Consider the following 21,300-nt stretch of genomic DNA (forward strand, 5'->3'; position numbering starts at 1 on the left):
TGTTAAGATCTGAAAGGATGGGCTGCTACAGTGATCACCAAATGAAACGCCTTACTTGTGCTACTACCAGAAGGCAGGACTCTCACCAGGACACATGGCAGTGTTGCATCTCTGGATCTGGGAATCTGGCCCCCCACAAGCTCTTCCTCCATTGGAGGGGCGAGGGTTGTCACAGGTGCGGTACCGCCGCATTTGCCCTCCGTTACACGGCCGGCTGCATGTTCCCCAGCCACTCCAAGGACTCCAGTTACCATGAGCTACAAACACAGAATCATTTGACATGAAAATGAAGCCCTGTAAATGAGAAGTGTTAAACAATGACATCCATTCAAAAGATATGGAAAATCTCTCTTCAGAAACTTAAACATACAAATCTATGAAGAGGCAACTTCCAAAGGTAGCTGGTTTAGCGGACTAGACAGTGGGCATACATGTCAGTGATTGTCTTTTTCCACTTAGCATACATTTATTGAGTCTTAAAACATTCCAGGAGCTGGAAGGCGTGAATAAAACAGTCTCTGCCCTCGCTGAGCCATGGCTGTAACACTCAGGTACAGTCAAACTCAGGTTTCCAGATATTGTGTTGCTACTAAGGTCTAAAAATACAGCTTGGTGATTGAATTAAGGCCAAGAGCTGCCTGCTTGCCTTCCAAAAAGGAATCATCACCATCATGAAGTTAGCAGGTGAGGGTGCCATGGTCCTTGCACTCTGCAGCATGTCTTATATAAAACAAATGAAGTAGGACACAGCCTCTGCCTGTATAAATCAAAGACATCTGTGATATTACACAGCCACAACAGCAACCGTGTGACATTTGTTATCCTAAACCACAGGCAAAAGAATCAAATAACAGAATATTATAATTTTAAGGACCTGAGGCCTTAATGAAACTTTAAGGAAGTGTAACGGTGACTCACTATTTCCAACACTCACTTGGACAAGGGTCACTATTACAAAAATCGCTCTGGACATCACTGCCTTCACATTTGTGTCCTCCATACTGGGGGGCAGGGTCAGAGCAGTCCCTTGTTCTCTGTCTGGCACCCCCTCCACAGGATACAGAGCAGGCATTCCAACTGGTCCACGCTGCCCACTTGCCATCAACTGGATTTGAGGAAAAACATATGTGTGTTACTACCTGAAAGCGGTCAGATGAAACTCTGGACACTGTTAGACTGAGTGATGTTCTCGTGGGGCACAGTCATAATGCAATAGATTCTTATCGATATACTATTTTGGTAAGTTGTTGTTGGCTGCTGTTGATTCCAACTCATAGTGACCCAAGTGACAGAGTATAACTGCTTCATAGGGTTTCCTTGGCTATAATCTTTACAGAAGCAGACTGCCAGGTCTCTCTCCTGCAGAACCTCTGGGTGGGTTCAAATCACCAACCTTTGGGTTAGCAGCTGAGCACTTAACTACTGTGTCACAAGGGCTCCTTATCTTGATAAGAAATAGATGTAAAGTTATTAAAGGTATGACATTGCATTTCCCTTACCTGGACAGTGTCTTTCGTTGCAAACTTGCATCTGCGTTTCTGCTCCCTTGCAGTAGGGTCCATCAAACGACGGTGGTGGGTGATTGCACAGTCTTGTTCTCGTCTGGGTACCTTTCCCACAACTCTCACTGCATGCACTCCAAGGCTGCCAAAAGCTCCATGCTCCATGAACTGCAAACATCCCAAGAGACAGAGGTTTAGGCCACAGAAACGTGTTTGTTTAAAAAACAAACACAATTATACAAACAAATTAACTCAGTAACAAGTTAATTCATTCAGAATCCAAAGGAATTGAAATTGGACTAATGGAAACGTAACAAATGATGTTCTTTCTTTCTCCTTTTGGTTAGGTTTTCATGGGGATTTGCGTCTATAGACATGCAGAAGGCTGCCTAATGCCAAAATAAGAGCTTAAAATTATCCAAAAGGGTTATTTTATTAAAATTAAATATAATCAAACTTGCATATATAGACACGATTTGAGTGTTTAAAATCCCAGCTGAGTACTTGTGCTCTGGAGAAAGTGGAAGGACCTAGGAACAAGGTTGCATAACACTTCTAGAGGCGGTTATGGACAATATCAATATTTTCATAACAATAACTTAGACCCCAGACTATGAGACTGCATCTTTAAGCCTGATTCAGCTTCATTTTTCAATATGTACTTGGATCTTTCGTCAACACGATTACTTGCACAGTTGTAACTCTTTGAAAAATTTTTCCATTACAAAATGTTCACGAATTAACACACTTCTGAATAACACACTTGCTTCCTAAACAACAGAAAAAACTGACCAGCAGTTTCCAACGAGTGATGTTAAGGTCTTTCGGTAACTAACATATTACGGCATCTGACCGCAAGGCTGAAACAGCCTTATGTTTTCTACCAGGTGTATGGACTGAGAATCGGCACTACGGTTTCTCTTATGTATAAGTCACCAGCAGGGCATATTTCTGTTTTTAGGAATATTCTGGATAAGGGGTGTCTTAGTTATCTAGTGTCGCTATAACAGAAATACCACAAGTGGATGGCTTTAACAAAGAAATTTATTCTCTCACAGCCTAGGAGGCTAAAGTTCAAATCCAGGGTGTGAGCTCCAGAGGAAACCTTTCTCTCTTTTGGCTCTGGAGGAAGGTCCTTGTCATCAGTCTTCTCCTTGTCTAGGAGCTTCTCAGCACAGGGACTCTGGGCCCAAGGGGCGCACTCCCCTCCTGGTTCTTCATTCTTGGTGGCATGAGGTCCCTCTTTCTCTCTGCTTGCTTCTCTCTTTTATATCTCAAAGGAGATTGACTCAAGATACAACCTAATCTTGTAGACTGAATCCTGCCCCATTAACATAACTGACTCTAATCCTGCCTCATTAACATGATGGAGACAGGATTTACAACACATAGGAAAATCATATCAGATGACAAAATGGTGGACAATCACACAACACTGGAAATCATGGCCTAGCCAAGTTGACACACATTTTTGGAGGACACAATTCAATCCGTAACATGGAGTTCACAAAATGTTTTTTTAGTCACATGGTTTAACCAAGATATGGACCAAAATAGGTGCTTCAAGACCCATGCTAAAATATGCTCTTAGTACAACCTGTAAGATCAAAACAATAAGCTGAAAAGCAAGTAATGAAGTTATTACTTGCATGCTTTGTTTAGAAAATATTTTAAAATACATATTACATCTTCTTTTAATGAACTTATTTCTAATTGAGTTCACTAGCTATCCTTGTACTTTATAGACACAGACAAACACAAACACACAAATTCCATTTTAGCTGGCATGAAGTTACACTAAAATGTATTTGACTAAACTGAAAAGGAAAGATGAGAGCCTTTAAACATATGGTAGACACTACTCAAAACTACTTCTGCATTAATTCAGATTGCTGACGCTCATAATTGTCATATATCCAGTTGCCACTGAGTCAACTCTGACTCACGGTGACCCCATATGTGTCAGAGTAGAACTGTGGTCCACAGGGCTTTCAATGGCTGTGTGTGTGTGTGTAATAAATATGTATCAGAACATCTGCCACTTCAAATTCTTAACATGTACAATTTGATGACATTAATTGTAGTTATCAAGTTGTGCAACCTTAACCATTTCCAACTTTTCCCATCACTCTTAACAGCCTTTTTGGAAGTAGATCACCAGCCCTTTCTTCTGAGACACCTCTGGGTAGACTTAAACTTTCAACCTTTCAGCTCGTTAACTGCACCACTGAAGGCCAAAAAAAGAAAAAAAAATCCATTGCTGTCAAGTTGATTCTGACTCATGGTGACTCTATGTGTTACAGAGTAGAACTGCTTCATAGAGTTTTCTTGACTGCAATCTTTAAGGAAGCAGATTGCCATGCTTTTCTTCTGTGGCACCTCTGGGTTCCAACTACCAACCTCTAGGCTAGTAGTTGAACACCAACTGTTTGTACCACCCAGAGACTATACACACACACACACACACACTCAATATCCTAGCTCTGTCTGCTGCGGGAGTCTAGGCCCCCAATCTTATTTTTTAAGTTCTATTCTTTTTTTTTTTTAATTCTTGGATCCTTGGAGGAATGACTGATTCCAGGCCTGAGCCAGGGAAAGTACAAGATGTACCTGAAATACCTATTTGCATTAGCAAGTAAAGAAGTGCTCAAAGAATCATGGGGACATGTCAAGAAGGCACTGGAGCTGATGCGAAGGGGCCTCCACTAACCAAATCTGGAAGAACTTGAGTATCACAATAAGAAATGACTCAAAAAACAGCAGTAAATTATAAACCACTGAATAAAGTAAGACTGTCCTTACTGATATAAATTCAAATATAAAGAAATAAGAAAGAGACAAGTTCTTCTTTAAAATAGGCCAATGATAAATATGGAAGAAATTATGACATTAGTACATAACTCTTTCTCAGAGATCATAGTACTGATTCAAGCCAGAATAATCAACAGATGCTAAAACTAGTAGGTGAAAGTTTGATGAGAAACAAGATGTTTATATAGTCTCAAAATATCCCTACAAAATACTTATTAATTACAAAGGTAAAAACAGCAACTAAATAATGGAAGATACCACCTTAAATAAGTAGTCAAACTTAATATTACCAGTGTGGGAAAAACTGAGATCATGTACCTTCTGATGCGAGGCACTGAGAAGGACACAAAACCATTTCTGTGGTTTTCCTGCCAAAATGCAAATCCTGGGTCTAATCATGAGGAAATATTAAACAAACCCAAACTGAAGGTTTTTCTACAAAATAATTGGTCTGTACACTTCAAAAATGTCAAGGTCATGAAACATAAAGATAGAGAAATTGTTTCAGAAGATACCAAAGAAATATGACAAATAAACGCAATGTGTAATCCTGGATGGGATCTTAAATTTGGCAAAAAATTAAATAAAATAAATAAAGGATATCATAGGGACAAACAACACAATTCAATGTAGATTAGATAATAGTATTACAGTATTAGACAACGTTGCTGTTGTTGGTTGTTGTTAGTTGCCGTCAAGTTGATTCTGACTCATGGCTACCCACGTGTGCAGAAAAGAACAGTGCCATAGAGTTTCCAAGGCTGTGACCCTTTGGAAGCAGATCACCAGGCCTGTCTTCCAAGGAGCCTCTGGGTGGGTTCGAACCACCAACGTTTTGGCTTGTAGTCCAGTGCTTAACTATTTGCTCCACCCATGGACTCCTACTAGACAACAGGATTAAATAGTATCATATCAATGATAAATTTTTCAATTTTGATAATTGTACTGTGTTTATGTAAGAGAATGTTCATTTTTAGGAAATACACATTATTGGTGAATCTGGGTAAAAGATAAATAGGCTTTCTTTGTATTATTCTTGCAATTTTTCTTTAAGTTTGGCATTATATAAAAAATTAATTAGTACTAAAAGAAAATCTCTTCTGCTCCTAAGATTCTGACATTCCCCTGGATGAGAAAGACTCCCTTCAGCTATCTGCCCATTTTATAATGGCATGCTGATAAATGTTTAACAATCAGCTCTCTGAGGGGGAAAAAAACCGTCTGATCTGCAGCATCTGCTAATTTCCACGGTGTAAATATTCCCAACATGGTTGATATCTAGCTACCAATATGACATCACTAAATTCTCAGTTTGGAAGAGATATCACAGTTGGCTTTCATTCGTTGGCTCCACGATACCAGTGACATTATGCCAAAAAAAAAAAATGGCTAAATTCAATCAATTTTGAGGCTTGGGGGAATAACCAAAGAAAACCAAATAAAGAGTAAGCTCAACAACAGTAAGCAAATAAACAGTCAACCAATAGCTGCTGAACCTGAAGAAAAACAAACTGATTTATTTTAGGACATTTATAAATATCATTTAGTTTTTCATTACATAGGTATCATAGCTGATAATTTGTACAAAAATTGCTGTAATTAGGTATTTCTGGCTCTTTTTACTCTCAAATATTATGTTACTATAATTAGTTTTCTAATTCTTCATGATTTAAAAAAATTGTCTTTTGGTTTCTTTTCTTTTTCATGACAGTATTTGCAAGTTTTTATTTTTTTATTTTTTATTTTGATATAATGGGACTTCCGAACCATAAAATCAAGATACCCGGGATCTAAATGAGCAGGCTTGAGAATCAAATCAACCTACATTTAAGTCCTTGACTTACTCTTTACTAGCTAGGCAAACTCAGTGAATTATTTAACATTATGTTTTCTGAATCTTAGTTTCCTCCTTTGTACAGTAGGATGTAATAGCCAATGTAGCAGACAACTGTCCCTTTTTTGTCTGTCTGCATCCATTTTTTTTGACAATCCCAGCTACGGCGTCTCTCCCGGTTGTGCTCCATCACTTCAACTCATTGAGTTTGTTCAACATGCTTATCAATATCCGAAAAATATTCTGTTTTGTTTATCATTCTAGCCCTAGCACTTAGAAACGTGCCTCAGAGACAAAATAGGTGCTCAACAAATATTTGTTGCATGAATGAATGAACAAACAGTCCCTCTATTATTCCATGATTCCTTTTGGGCTGCCATTTAGTGAACAGTTATTATTCCTATTGGCTGCTGTTGAGTCGATTCCAACTAATGGCAACCCCACGTGTGCAAACTACCTCATAGGATTTTCAAGGCTGTGACCTTTCAGAAGCAGACTGCCAGTCCTTTCTTCCAAGGTGCCTCTGGGTGGGTTTGAACCACTAACTTTTTGGCTAGTAATATTATTCCTTCACCTATGAAAGTCCTTAATCTCTTTTCATTTTTCTCCCTAAAAATGGCTGGATTAGATGTTACCTAAGGCAGTGGTGGTTTAATGGTAGAACTTTAACCTTCTATCCAGGAGGCCTGAGTTTGAATTCTGGTCAGTGCACCTCATGCAAAGCTACAACTTGTCTGTCAGTGGAGGCTTCCATATTGTTATGATGCTGAATCGGTTTCAGTGGAGCTTCCAGACTAAGCAGACCAGGAAGAAAGGCCTGGTGACAGACTTCCAAAAACCAGCCAGTGAAAACCCTATGGATCATAAAGGTCTGATCTGCAAGGGATCATGGGAATGGCACAGGACCAGGCAGTATTTCATACCATTGTATGTTGGGCCACCGTGAGTTGGGGACTGACTTAATGGCAACTAACAACAACGAGGTCCTTTATTTCAAAATTTCAATGACGTAATACTTACGTTTTCTCTACATGGTTAAAAAATACACCACAGTTTGGAGCCTGTATCATGTTCCACTAAATCACATATTTTACTTAACATTGACTAATGCCGTACCTCTACAAGTTTATCCATGAGACAGATCTAAGAACACAGAGAATGAATATATTCAAGGGTAGAGGCTGTAGCGTCTTTTCACAACAAAGAAGTAAAGATATTTAAAACTTCTTAAAGGACTTACAAATATAAAAGTTTTGATTATCCCATATTATTGGGAGATACTCACCTGGGCAAGGCCTAATGTTGCACATGATGATTTCCACAGCATTCCCTTCACATGGTCGTCCACCATGTTGAGCTGATGGATCATTGCAAGTTCTGGTCCTGGTTCGGTTGCCATGTCCACAGCTCCTTGTGCATTCTTCCCAAGAACTCCAGGCTGACCAACTCCCGTCCACTATTCAAAGGTGAACAATTAATTACCCCATCAGATATCTTTTAATTGAAAGTACTAATACTGAGTCAATCTAAAGCTAGGGATGAGAAACATTTATCTGTTAAACACATGCCTGTTGGTTGAATAAAGAGATGTACCTGGACATGGTTTATTTTGACAGTTTTGCATTTCTGAATCTGAACCTTGGCAAGACTTTCCACCATTGGCTGGAAGGGGGTTGTTGCACAGACGGCTCCGCTTCTGGATACCTTTTCCACAGGTGACACTGCAGGATCTCCATGCAGACCATTGGGAAAATCCACCGTGAACTGCGGGTAAAAACACTGTACGTTGTCTCAGGTTTTGTAGATAAGAAATTGTAAACCACATTCCATTTAAAACATGCACTAAGTCTAGAGCTGAATTTGTAATTATCGAGACATTGCTATGGAAACAATTCCCTTTTAAGGTCTCAATCTAAGAGTGAGAGAAAAACCTCCCAACAATTAACTAGAGTTTCTCCTCAATCCCACTCCTGACTCGCACGGACATGATTGCTGTAAGAGTTAGAGAACAAGAAGTTAATATACTGGTTAACTTTAGGACAGAAATCATTCTTTAAAGAGAAATGTATGCATTGATCTCTGAGGATAAATTTGACTTACTTTTTTTTTTTATTAACTTTTATTGAGCTTCAAGTGAACGTTTACAAATCAAGTCAAACTGTCACATATAAGTTTATATACACCTTACTCCGTACTCCCACTTGCTCTCCCCCTAATGAGTCAGCCCTTCCAGTCTCTCCTTTCGTGACAATTTTGCCAGCTTCCAACTCTCTCTATCCTCCCATCTCCCCTCCAGACAGGAGATGCCAACACAGTCTCAAGTGTCCACCTGATACAAATAGCTCACTCTTCATCAGCATCTCTCTCCTACTCACTGTCCAGTCCCTTTCATGTCTGATGAGTTGTCTTCGGGAATGGTTCCTGTCCTGGGCCAACAGAAGGTTTGGGGACCATGACTGCTGGGATTCCTCTAGTCTCAGTCAGACCATTAAGTATGGTCTTTTTGTGGGAATTTGGGGTCTGCATCCCACTGATCTCCTGCTCCCTCAGGGGTTCTCTGTTGTGCTCCCTGTCAGGGCAGTCATCGGTTGTGGCCGGGCACCAACTAGTTCTTCTCGTCTCAGGATGATGTAGGTCTCTGGTTCCTGTGGCCCTTTCTGTCTCTTGGGCTCATAGTTATCGTGTGACCTTGGTGTTCTTCATTCTGCTTTGATCCAGGTGGGTTGAGACCAATTGATGCATCTTAGATGGTCATTTGATAGCATTTAAGACCCCAGACGCCACATTTCAAAGTGGGATGCAGAATGTTTTCATAATAGAATTATTTTGCCAATTGACTTAGAAGTCCCCTTAAACCATGGTCCCCAAACCCCCGCCCTTGCTCCGCTGACCTTTGAAGCATTCAGTTTCTCCCAGAAACTTCTTTGCTTTTGGTCCAGTCCAGTTGAGCTGACCTTCCATGTATTGAGTATTGTCCTTCCCTTCACCTAAAGCACTTCTTATCTACTAACTAATCAGTAAAAAACCCTCTCCCACCCTCCCTCCCTCCCCACCTCATAACCACAAAAGTATGTGTTCTTCTCAGTTTATACTATTTCTCAAGATCTTATAATAGTGGTCTTATACAATATTTGTCCTTTTGCCTCTGACTAATTTTGCTCAGCATAATGCCTTCCAGGTTCCTCCATGTTATGAAATGTTTCACAGATTTGAAATTTGACTTACTTTTGATTAAAAAATTGAGTTTGAGATTTTGAGTTATTAACTTGGCATTTACAGCTACAATCTGCTTTGCTTTAGTATCTTTAGTCTATAAACTGTAATGTGATTCTGTCCTGTCCCCATAATGTAGGATTATCTTAAGGATAAAGGAGATCTGGACTAAGATGCTTAATAAGTTTTATGGTTTGGGTTACCCCAGCTGCTCTTCAATATGAATATCTCTTTGATCCACTCACCCTGAACTATGACAGGCACCCTGACAAGGACAGAACCCATCATGTTTCGAGCAACACATTCATATTCAGAGGTATCTTCTTTCTGAGCAGCAGCAATATATAAGGAGTCATTGGACAACACATTAACTCGGTCATTCCAGGGGATGGGACGCCCTTGACGGGACCAAGAAATGGTTGGACGAGGCTCTCCAGTTGCCTGACAATTCAATATGACTTTGCCACCAGCATTGGTAACAGTTTCCACTGGCTCAAGAGTGATAATAGGGGGACCTATTGGAAAAAGCACACAGTGTTTTTTAGTTTTTGCGGAGTTGTATTAACATTTTATCATGTATAACCACTATAGCTTCCTGACTATTAGGTTGTAACTGCCATTGAAGGAATATTCACGGTTCTTTTTTACTTGATAAATGTCAAAAATTTAAGGTCCCCAAGCATATTAGCCTACCACATGGTCTCTGCAGTGAGGCTATCTGGATTCAAATCCTGCCTTTGTTCTTTATGACCTCTCTGAGCCTCTCGGTTCTTAAAAATGGTGCTTACTTCAGAAGGTTTCTGTTAGACTGAACTAAGAGGATGTAAGCACAGCTCTTAGACAGGGTAAGCACACAATACTATTGGTTATTCTTGTTGTCATTATTGTTATTGTCTGTGCCTTGGTGAACATTCATCTTTTTCCCTTTGATCATTATTGAGCTAAAGAATCATCATTCGTTCATTCTTTTTTTTTTTTTAATTGTGCTTTAAGTGAAAGTTTACGGCTCAAGTTAGTTTCTCATACAAAAATTTATGCACACATTGCTCTCCCTATAATGTGACAGCACGATCCTCCTTTCCACCCCGGATGTCCCATGTCCATTCAACCAGCTCCTGTCCCTTTCTGCCTTCTCATCTTGCCTCTGGACAGACGCTGACCACTTAGTCTCATGTATCTACTTGAACTCAGAAGCACACTCTTCATGAGTATCATTTTATGTCTTATAGTCCAGTCTAATCTTTGTCTAAAGAGTTGGCTTTGGGGATGATTTTAGTTCTGGGTTAACAGAGAGTCTGTGGCCATGTCTTCTGAGGTTCCTCCATTCTCAGTCAGACCATTAAGTCTGATCTTTTTACTAGAATTTGAGTTCTGCACCCCACTTTTCTCCTGCTCCATCAGGGACTCTCTGTCGTGTTCTCTTTCAGGGCGGTCATTAGTGGTAGCTGGGCACTATCTAGTTCTTCTGGTCTCTCATTCGTTCATTCTTTTGCTCATTCATCATTCATTTGATCAATAAACATGTATTGAGAGACTACTCTTTGCCAGGCATTATACTAGATGCGGAGAGGACAGAGATAACATATATAATTTCTAGTTTCAAGGTGATCAAAGCCTGCTTAGATGAAAGATAAGTAATTACTGATCTGTGTTATAGTACAGTTTATTTACTTGGGTGGTAATATAAGAGCATAAAAAACAGTAACTTAATAGAGCAAACATGTCACTGAAAACAGAGAGGAAAACAAAGGCATATTTAACGATTATTTTAAAAGTAGGAATGACAGAACTTTGTCACTGGGTAAGCATAGAGTAAGGGGAGAAATTGATGACCACTGGGTTTTGATTTGGGTAACATAGTGTTGATTGGGAAAATTCAATAGAACATAAGTGAAAGAACAATTTTGGTGGGAAGAAGTGAGACATAATTATGTGTGTTCATTTTGGGTTGCTGAGCTTGAGGTATCTGGGGACATTCATGCAGAAATGTTTAGAAGGCATCTGGATATTCCTATCTGAACTCAGACTAAAGATACTGGCTAGAAATATAGATTTGTGAGTCTTTCATAGGTGGATAAGATTGCTTCAGATGAGAGTCCAAAATGAGAAGAAGAGGAGCAAAGATAGAAACCACAGAGACATCAGTATTTAAGGCTTTAAAGACAAGCCTATAAATGATACTAAGACCTGACCAGTGATGTAGGAAGAAAATAGAAAAAAATGGTATACTGGCAACCAAAGAATGGGTTTCAAGAAAGACGGAGAGGTTAACAGAATCTGTAGTGGATGGTAGCTGCTCAAGTGGAGTCCTTGGAAAGAATGTACAAAGAGTTGTATGGAACTGATGCCAGAATGTTTATCTTTATACTTGTCTACAGTGTCAAGAAAGATAGAGTATGAAAGACTTCATGGGAGAGAAGAGACTTCAACTGGATCTTTGAGAACCAGTAAGAGTATATGGGTAGGGAAGAGAGAGGAGAGGGGAAACCACTTGGAGAGAAGGGGAAAGAGAATGGCATTGAGGTGGGATTTAGCTTAAAAAATATTTTTTTATTTTTTATTTTTAGACAATGAGGAGTTTAGAAAGAATTATTCACCCTGAAGAATGGTAGCATATAATGCTGGAAACAATGGTTGTAATCAATTCACGAAGAATCTTAAGGAGAATGTGGCACATAGTAGTAGTACAGTAGGTAAAAAAAAAAAAAAAAAACTCTCTATATATTGCTTTAATAAACGAATGCACTTGGTTTAAACCATCTTTTATCAGATTTATGAGACCACATAACCCCATTTTTCCCCTAAAAACATACCACAGGTTATCATTTGATAGATATGTATGTTAGTGAAACACTGCTTTCGATATCTATTAAACGTCTATTATCTATTAAAGGTCTCACTGAATAGAACTAGATGGTACCCAGCTACTGCTACTGACTGTTTTAATTAGGGCCACAATAAATGGACCCTGATAGAATGGGAGAAAAATGTGGAACGAAACCAAACACCAGATCTACTGGACTGGTTGAGGCTAGAGGACTCCCCAAGACTATTGCCCTGACATATCCTTCAAACCTTGAACTGAAACTAACCCCCAAGGTCACCTTGTAGCTAGATAATGAACTGGCTCAAAAAATAATGAATATCACCCGTAAGTACTATGCTCCTTTAAAAAATCACCAAATGAGATCAAATGGTCAGCAATTAGGGCTTTAAACCAAAGATGAGACTGTAAGGGGGAAAGGAAATTAGATAAATGGAAATGGAACAGTCAGAATAGAAATAATGAGAGTGTTCACACATGGTGAAGAATGTAACCAATGTCACTAAATAACCTGTATAGAAATTGCTGAATGGGAACCTCAACTGCTGTGTAAATCTCTACCAAAAACACAAAAATACAATAAAATGTAATAAAAAAAAAAAAAAGTCTTACTAAATGGTAGTTTGGTAAACACCTGTTAGGAAACCCTAGTCTAGAGCATCTCTTAACAGTGAATGAAAAAAATGCAAATTTATCTCATTAAATCCTGAATCTATTCACAAAATAAGTTGGTTTGCTTAAGTTCTCAATCCAATGACTTTCTCCTCAAGTCAGTCCCTGTAGACACTCCAATGGGCTATTGGAGTCATTTGTGTTTTTCTAACTATAAAAGATCTATCTTCCCATGGCTTTTACTAAGGGGCTTCATGATGAGCACGCGGCTTCCACTCAAAACCAAGAGTTAATTCATGGAAACTTGATAGCAATAGACCTGGAGCACTTCTGAGTTCATTTACATTTATTTTACTTGTTTTTATTTTTATCATCCTTTAGATGAAGGTTTACAAAACAAACTAGTTTCTCATCAAACAGTTTGTACACACATTGTTGCATGACACTGGCTAACAACCATAGGACATGCCAACACTCCCTTCTCAACCCTAGGTTCCCTGTTATCAGCTTTTCTGTTCCCTTCTGCCTTCCAGTCTCTGCCCCAGGGCTGATGTGCCATTTAGTCTTGTTTTGTTCCATGGGCCTGTTCAATCTTTGGCTGAAGGGTGAACCTCAGGAGTGACCTTATTACTGAGCTGAAAGGGTGTCCAGGGGCCATACTCTCAGGGTTTCTCCAGTCTTTATCAGGCCAGCAAGTCTGGTCTTTCTTTTTGAGTTACAATTTTGTTCTACATTTTCCTCCAGCTCTGTCCGGGACCCTCTATTGTGATCCCTGTCAGAGCAGTCATTGGTGGTAGCCAGGCACCATCTAATTGTACTGGACTCAAGTCTGGTGGAGACCATGGTAGATGTGGCCTGGTAGTCCTTTGGACTAATCTTTCCCTTGTATCTTAAGTTTTCTTCACTCTTCCTTGCTTCCAAAGGGGTGAGACTAGACATTCATTTTATTTTTAATAAATATTTAAAAATGACATCTTTGTGAGTATGTTGTCAAGAACTGGAGTAAGCTGTAAGAAAAGTATTCCACTGAATATGTTCTCAAAAAAGCTTTGTCACCAAGCAACTACAATTTTGGACTCCATTTTTTTTTTTTTGATACATTAGATAAAATAGAAAAAATTCCTGTATTAAAGTGTATCAGTTTTACGCTTGATGACAATTGCTCCGTCAACAGCAGAAAACTAAATTAGACACACTCGGAAAGCTACCATTAATGCACTTGCTATAAAGTTAAGAAAAGTGAACATTCTCTACTAGGCATTGTTTTTTATATCAAGTGTTCAGTTAGAGTTTAAAAAGTGGCTTACTTTGCAGAGTCAGACTCAGGCTGCGCTCCACCACACCAGCCTCATTGGTAGCTACACATGTATAGTCACCGGCATCATCATTCTATGGGAAGAAGCAGTGTTTTATAAAAATACAAGTCTATGGGGCAGGGAAAATCAATCCTTTCAGTATGATGCTAGTTTATACGAGACTTCATTTTTGAGAAGGCATTTTAATAGAAAGATAAACATAAGATGAAAAGAAATTTCCAGCCTAGCTTTGTCAAAATAACTATCATCCATCTTCAGAAGTAATAATTGGTAGGAAACCAAAGCAAAAATAACATTATTTTGTAATCACCAATCAGAAATTATCTTAAGATGGAAGCACACCAAAGCTTGTCTTATGGATATCTCAAAAGGCATTAAAATAATCAAAACAAATATTGGGTCCTTTCTAATGGGGATTATTAAAAAATATTAAGTTTGGCCTCTGTCTTTAGAGAGCTTGAAATACAAGAGAAAATGAAAAAAGATAATTTACTTATAATCATAAATCAGAGAAAGTAAGTCACAAATTTATACATATGTGTTATAGAAAATAAGTACTATATGAGTTTAGATTTGGTAACTAGTTAGAATCAGAGATTTTTCTAGAGGTCTTGTGAACAGGAGAATTCTGGCCTCAGTAATAGAAGTAGGAAATCAATACGGAGAACTGATTTGCAGGGAGTGCAGAAAGGTGGGAGGGGAAAGATAGATATTGATTTAATTTGAGGTTTCCGTATATTATCCAAATGGAAGTTTCTAGTAGGCAGCTGGAAATGAAACTTGGAAGAGGTTCAGGGTTGGAGATGCATATTTATGAGTCTGAAATTGTGTAGCAAAAATATCAATATTAGTATTAACACTGACATTAGAAGAAGTACCAAGGACTTCAGAAATGGTAGCATTTGTGTAGAAAAGAAGGGAAGAAGCGGTAACAAAGAGGCTAGAGACTTATTGTTACAGCAACTACAGGTAGAAATCATCTCGAAACTGAACAGGCAATCAACAGCAGCTAACGTGGAAGTGAAACCAAGGAGAACGAGACTGATTAGTGGATTAGACAGCACATTTTAATTATCGCTTTAATTAATTAAACTATGAAAGCACCTAAAAGGTTTCACCAAATGTGAACTGATAAATTATCCACATATATTGTAGTTGAGGAGTTTTTAGATAACATATTTCATTCAGTTGACCCTGAAATTAGAATAATCTAAGGAACCACTCATTTGCTGAATTACTAAAGTTTTAGGAAAAGTTTCATATAGTTGTGGGCTCAGTGATGGGATCTACCCTATAATTTATTTGTAACTGTGACTGTAATTCTTCAATTCCCTTGTTCTAAACAGATTTGAGAAGGTTATCTTCTTGCTATAGAATAATAAACGTCAATGTTGGGGACAAAGCAGTAAAATTATCTTACTACCCTTATTAATTTAAAAACGGCTAAAATAACAATTTGAAGTGTTGTTTCAGTGTTGTAAAGAATCCATCTATTTCCATTTTATGCTTTCAGAAGAAATTTAAGAGAAACTTTTCCCGTCGTGATATCACATGGGGCATTGACTTTGGCAGTGTACGCACATCAATAATTCCAGTGTCACTTACTACGGTGCCATAGATGGCCAGGGAGCCATTGCCGAGTTGCCGGATTCTGTGATTAATTTCAATATCCACTCCCTTTCTGCTCCACTGGATGGTTGGGACTGGGTCTCCTTTTACCTCACAATTCAGGACTGCATTGCCACCAAGTGGCTCAATCCAGTTGGAAGGGTAATCACTGTTGAAGGCTGGAGGTTCTGGGAAATAACGTAAGACACAAAGTAAAAGGAAGCTCTGATAATGTCTTTGTGACTTTGACCTATTTAGAAAGATAATTTAGTAAAGAGGGGAAAAGCCACTTTGGAACTCAAGGAATTTTCCAGAATTAACTGTTCATGCTCATCAACTAAATAATTTTGCCAATTACCACAACATACACAGATGATTCCTCTCTGTGCAATCTCTTTACTTACTGCTCATCTCATTTTTAGTCAAATGTTCATAATTTATTTCTCATGAATATGCATACCTGTGAGGACTGGACAGGTTAACAAATTGAAACTTATATTTTATAACTAAATAATAAGCAAAAAGAAGCCATTCATTATAAATAAACTATAAGTAAATAATAGAGCACTTTTACCTACCTTTTACATAAACAAATCCAATTGCCTTCACAAAACCAACGCTGTTTTCTGCAGTGCACACATAAGTACCTGAATCCTCTTTTGACACTCTTTCAATAACAAGTTCACTGTGTCCATTCACACTGTCAAAGTGGGCTAAGGGAAACAAGTAAGGAAAACAACACAAATGCCGCTCAGTAACCTAGGAAAATATTCATGGCAGTCAATATTTTGCCGGTTAGGTTTATGAGTTAGTCAGCAGCTGATACCAAAGAGGTCTCATCAAGGCACGGAAGACAGGGTTGTCCACAGATTTCTTCCTCTGAGCTATTTACTATGTTTATAGCCACTTGTTTGGAGAATAAAAAGAGCAGAAGAAACAGGAAAAGAGAATGAAAACAAACATCTTTTAAATGCATTTTAGATTTAAAGTGCATCTTTCAATTCAAAGTGTTGCTCAAAGCTGATTTGTATCCTTTCCGGGTTTCAAAAATCTTTCATTTGGAAACCTGATATTTTCTATTTCTTTTTATCTCATCACAAATTTTCTTCTCAAACAATTTACATCAAAAACATGAAACCCTTTTCAGTTATAAGTCAACCAATTTGGCAGGTCAGAGGAGAAATCACAAAACATATGCTAGTTATGTAATACTGACACCATGATCAAATTTGCAGTAATTCAGACTTCTCCAAAAAGGGCGATGATATATTTATTTCAAAAAATTTATATTTTTTTCTCAAAAAAAAGGTGATGATCTATTTATATAAGATTCGAATTATAAGGTTCGATGTAGAACATAAGGTAAACGTGCTAATCCTAAAACAACTGACATTAAATACGATTCTGATTAGACCAGCCACTGTCTAATTACATTAAATATGTTTTTGCATAATTTTCCCATCCAAGTTACCCTTTTAATTTTATATGGCTGAATGTTAAGTGGAAAGTTAAGCTTTAAAAGTTTAAAATCTAAATTAGCACTATACTTTCTGAAACCAATATGGATTACATTTTCTTAGATTTTGCTATTCCTTAAAACCAAAAAAAGCGATGTGTTATTGCTATTATTAAAGTGATATAATGGATGGACTCCAGTTATTAACACAGATCTTTGTAACAACAAAAACTCAACCTTATTACTACTTTTCTAGCAAGGTATTCATTAAACGCTAATAGTACAGTACCTCAGAGCTCAATTTTGGGAGACAACAACTTATTACTGACATCACCACTATGCTGATTTGTCAGGAAAGAGTGCTACTGCGTTCCAGGCTCTACCTTAACATGTAGCGTATATGTCATCTAGAAATTTTTTACATAAATTGATCTATACTTAGAAGTTGATTCATACAGCAGGAAGCAGAGTTCTCCTTGGTAAGGTCAGGGGGATCTCTGTAAGATCAGGATCTTAATGATGAAGCAGGTCCAGGTGATAAGCTTAGGTGCCTGTATATGCAATATTGTTTTCTCATGAAATAACTTCTTCTCTCTTAAAAAATCTACTTATGTACTACAATATATGGTCCCAGGATCAACTTATTCTTTCAAAAGAATGAATAGAAAATATATACTGGGTATAGAGTAAAATCCAAGCACAGATACACATTTTGCAGAATTTAAAGCAATCGATTCTTCACAGTAACTTCTCAATCAATTCCCATAGCTAGAGGAAAAGGAGCTTAGCTTAGAGTCCTATATGGGTTTATGTAGTCACTTCTTAAGACTTAAATCACCAACCTGGAATAACGTTGTTGTTGAAAGTCCATGTTAACTTGGGCAATGGAACACCAGTGGCTTTACAGCTTAATCGTAGCTGTTCTCCTTTGTTTAATGACACATCTCCAGGAAGTTCAGTGAAAGTGGGGAGGACATGTACAGTCAGGCTGACAGTATGTGTGTCTTCACCTGCAGCATTGTTAGCAACACAGGTATAGGTGCCAGAATCCTCCTGCTTAAATGAAAAATCATAGTGCTCAAAATTACATAAACTTACATCACATTACATGAAATACATAAAATTGCATAGTCTGGTCTCTAAGAAAGCACTCTTATCTAAATGAATAAATAAATGTCTTATCTAAAGACAATTTAAATTTCCATCTTTAGTCTGAATCATCAGGTTAGCTTGTACATAACATAAATTAAAATATGTAGGAGCTTAAACATAAATCCATACCTTACAGAACTATAACAATTAACTTATAGCAATAAGATCTCAGAAAACTTTAGGTCCAAGTTTGGACAGGGTTCTGCAATGTCCAAAGGAAGAATAAATAAGCCCAAAGGCTTGTAGTATCTTTCTTTTCTATTTTAAAGCAAAAAGCAAGTTTTATTTGGCATATATTCAAAAAGGTAAAAATGGGAAGTGAACAAGCATGCTGCCAGAGCCACGTCTGCCTGAGTCCAATGAAATATTACAGAGTAAGAGAGAACGGGAAAATGGACAAGCACACTGCCACAGCCATGTCTGCCGAAGTCCAAGGAAACTACAGAATAAGCAAGAATGGGAGAATGGACAAGCATGCCGTCACAGACATGTCAGCCTGAGTCCAAAGATGTTACAAAGTCATTAGTATACATTAACATTACAAAATGGACAAAGCCATTGAAAACATCATCTTTTCACAGATTGGCTAGAAACTGTGATCTTACATTTTGAATTGTCTTTCTTAACAATCATTGGTACAGGTTTCAGTAATGATAGTCTGGAGGGTCTTCACTGGGCCGACAAATTTTCTATTCACTAGATGCTGATAGAAAAACGTAAGAGTGGAAAGTCTTTTGTGTTCTCTTAGACTGGCTTACGTGAAAGGTTCCCTAAAAGATATTTTCCAAGATTATCTTATCTATTGTCTTTTTTTTTTTTTTTTTAACCTCAGGGCCCTGCTAATGTGGCCTTGTGAGTCCTGTGAGCCCAGCCCCAGCTGGGTCACCAAAGGCTGGTAGCATCTTGACAGCATAGTTGCCACTCTGGGTGATATGGCATCACAGACCACCAAATTTATCAGGAGAAATGACAATGAGTGAGGACAATATTATCTGCAATTCTGAAGTTCCACTTGCCAAATCCAATGGCCAGTTCTCAGCACTCATCTTAGTCGATGCATTGGCAAGATTTGACAGTTATGACTCCCTTCTCTTTGATAACCTGTCTTCACTTGGCTTCTAAGACACCAGTTTCCTAGCTTCCTTCTTACCTCACTGGTTGCTCCTTCTTCACGCCCTTTGCTGGCTTCTCCTCAACATTGATGACTTAATGTTGGGATACGATAGGACTAAGTCTTTGAACCTCTTTTTTTCTCTATCTAGACTCAATTTCTTGGTGATCTTACCCAGTCTTAAATCTTTAAATATGACCTACATGCTGATGATGACTACCAGTATTTCCAGCCTAGATCTTTCTTCCGAACTCCAATTATATGAATCTCTCACTCAAACTCTCTCGTTGGATGCCTAATACCAGTTGCCAGAGTCAATTCTGACTCATGGTGACCCCCTGTATTACAGAGTAGAACTGCTCCATAGGGTTTTCTTGGCTGTAATCTTTATGGAAGCAGATTGCCAGGCCTTTCTTCTGTGGTGCCAGTGAGAGGGTTTGAATTCCAGGTACTCACATAGATTTAAAAAAAACTCAAACTTATTATCTTAGGTTAGTGTTTGAGTGCAAACTGTTTGCAACACCTAGGGAGGGACCCTGTATGTAAAATAAAATAAAAAAACCAAAACAAAACTTACTGTTCTTGAGTTGATTCTGACTCATAGCGATCCTATAGTACAGAACAGACTGCCCCATAGGGTTTCCAAGGCTTAAATCTTTATGAAAGCAGACTGCGATATATTTCTCCCATGGAGCAGCTGGTGGGTTCAAACTACTGGCCTTCTGGTTAGCAGCCAAGTACATTAACTGCACCACCAAGGCTCCTGAATGCAGAGCAGACCTCTCAAACTCCTGTCCAAAAGAAACCTAATTTTTTTTTTCCTTCCTGTTCCAGCGGTAGCCTTGACATTCCCTGCCTATCTCAACTGATGTCAATTTTGTCTTTTCAGTTGTTCATGCCTTTGGTCTCAGACATTTGTGTGAGTCATCCTTCACTCTTTCTTCCTCACACCCTACTTGCAATTTACTAGGAAATCCTAGCTTCAAAATATAATCAGAATCCAACTGCTCCTCACCTTTTCTTTGCTAACCTTCTGGTGTGAGTCCCATTATCTCTCAGGTGGAACAGAATGCTCCATTAGCTTCCCAGCAAGTCTCTGCAGCTATCCTTGCCTCCCTACAGTCTATTCTCATCACAATAGCCAATGCAATCCTGCTAAACATGTTCGGTAGTATCTCTCCTCTGCTCAAAGCCTGCAGTATGGATTTTGATTCAGAGTAAACACCAAAATTATTACAATGGCCTACAAGAACCTACGTGATTTGGCCTCTACTTTTCTCTGATTTCGTTTATTCTTTGGTTTCACTGGTCTCCTGTTTCTCAACTACCCCTGACACATTCCTACCTTAGGTTCTTTGCTCTAGCTGTTTTCTCTTCCTGGTATGCTCCTCCCTGTGATATCTGCTTGGCTAATTCACCTTCTTCACGTTTTATTCAAATGTTACCTCCCCGGGGGGACTTCCTCTAGATACCTTTTTTAAAACTGTCACCACCACTACCCCCAACTCCTGATCCCCTTTTATTTTTATTCCACTCATTATCTTCTGAACGTGCCGATCACAGAGAAGGTGCTCAGTAGATGTTTGCGGAATTAATGATTGAATGCCTCTGGATACATTAAGGTACAGATTACGTACTTTTTCTTCTCTTTTTTAAAAGTTTAAGGATAAATATATATATATATTTTTGCATTGAAACACCAAAGATATTTACAGCAAATGTGGCATACAGATGTATAATCATTCATTATGAATACAATCTAAATTTGATTGCTTACTACACTTGTTACAGAAAGGGCACATGGGAATAAATCATATTCCCTGTAAAGGTTTCCCCTACCATCTCACTTTCCCATGTGATG

General features: G+C 38.3%; 1 protein-coding gene across 1 annotated transcript in view; it reads right to left on the reverse strand.

Annotated features, from left to right (window-relative positions):
- HMCN1 (hemicentin 1) overlaps positions 1–21,300 on the reverse strand; it is a 551,217-nt gene that overhangs the window by 39,018 nt on the left and 490,899 nt on the right. Inside the window, exons 83-92 of the mRNA XM_064276506.1 lie at positions 18,019–18,232; positions 16,299–16,433; positions 15,718–15,908; positions 14,104–14,185; positions 9,606–9,875; positions 7,741–7,911; positions 7,433–7,603; positions 1,500–1,670; positions 935–1,105; positions 87–257 (exon numbers count right to left, since the gene is read on the reverse strand). Coding sequence (XP_064132576.1) covers positions 87–257; positions 935–1,105; positions 1,500–1,670; positions 7,433–7,603; positions 7,741–7,911; positions 9,606–9,875; positions 14,104–14,185; positions 15,718–15,908; positions 16,299–16,433; positions 18,019–18,232 — 1,747 coding nt within the window. The remainder of the gene's footprint in view (positions 1–86; positions 258–934; positions 1,106–1,499; positions 1,671–7,432; positions 7,604–7,740; positions 7,912–9,605; positions 9,876–14,103; positions 14,186–15,717; positions 15,909–16,298; positions 16,434–18,018; positions 18,233–21,300) is intronic.

The sequence above is a fragment of the Loxodonta africana genome, chromosome 25, assembly GCF_030014295.1.
Source record: "Loxodonta africana isolate mLoxAfr1 chromosome 25, mLoxAfr1.hap2, whole genome shotgun sequence".
Classification (NCBI taxonomy): Eukaryota; Metazoa; Chordata; class Mammalia; order Proboscidea; family Elephantidae; genus Loxodonta; species Loxodonta africana.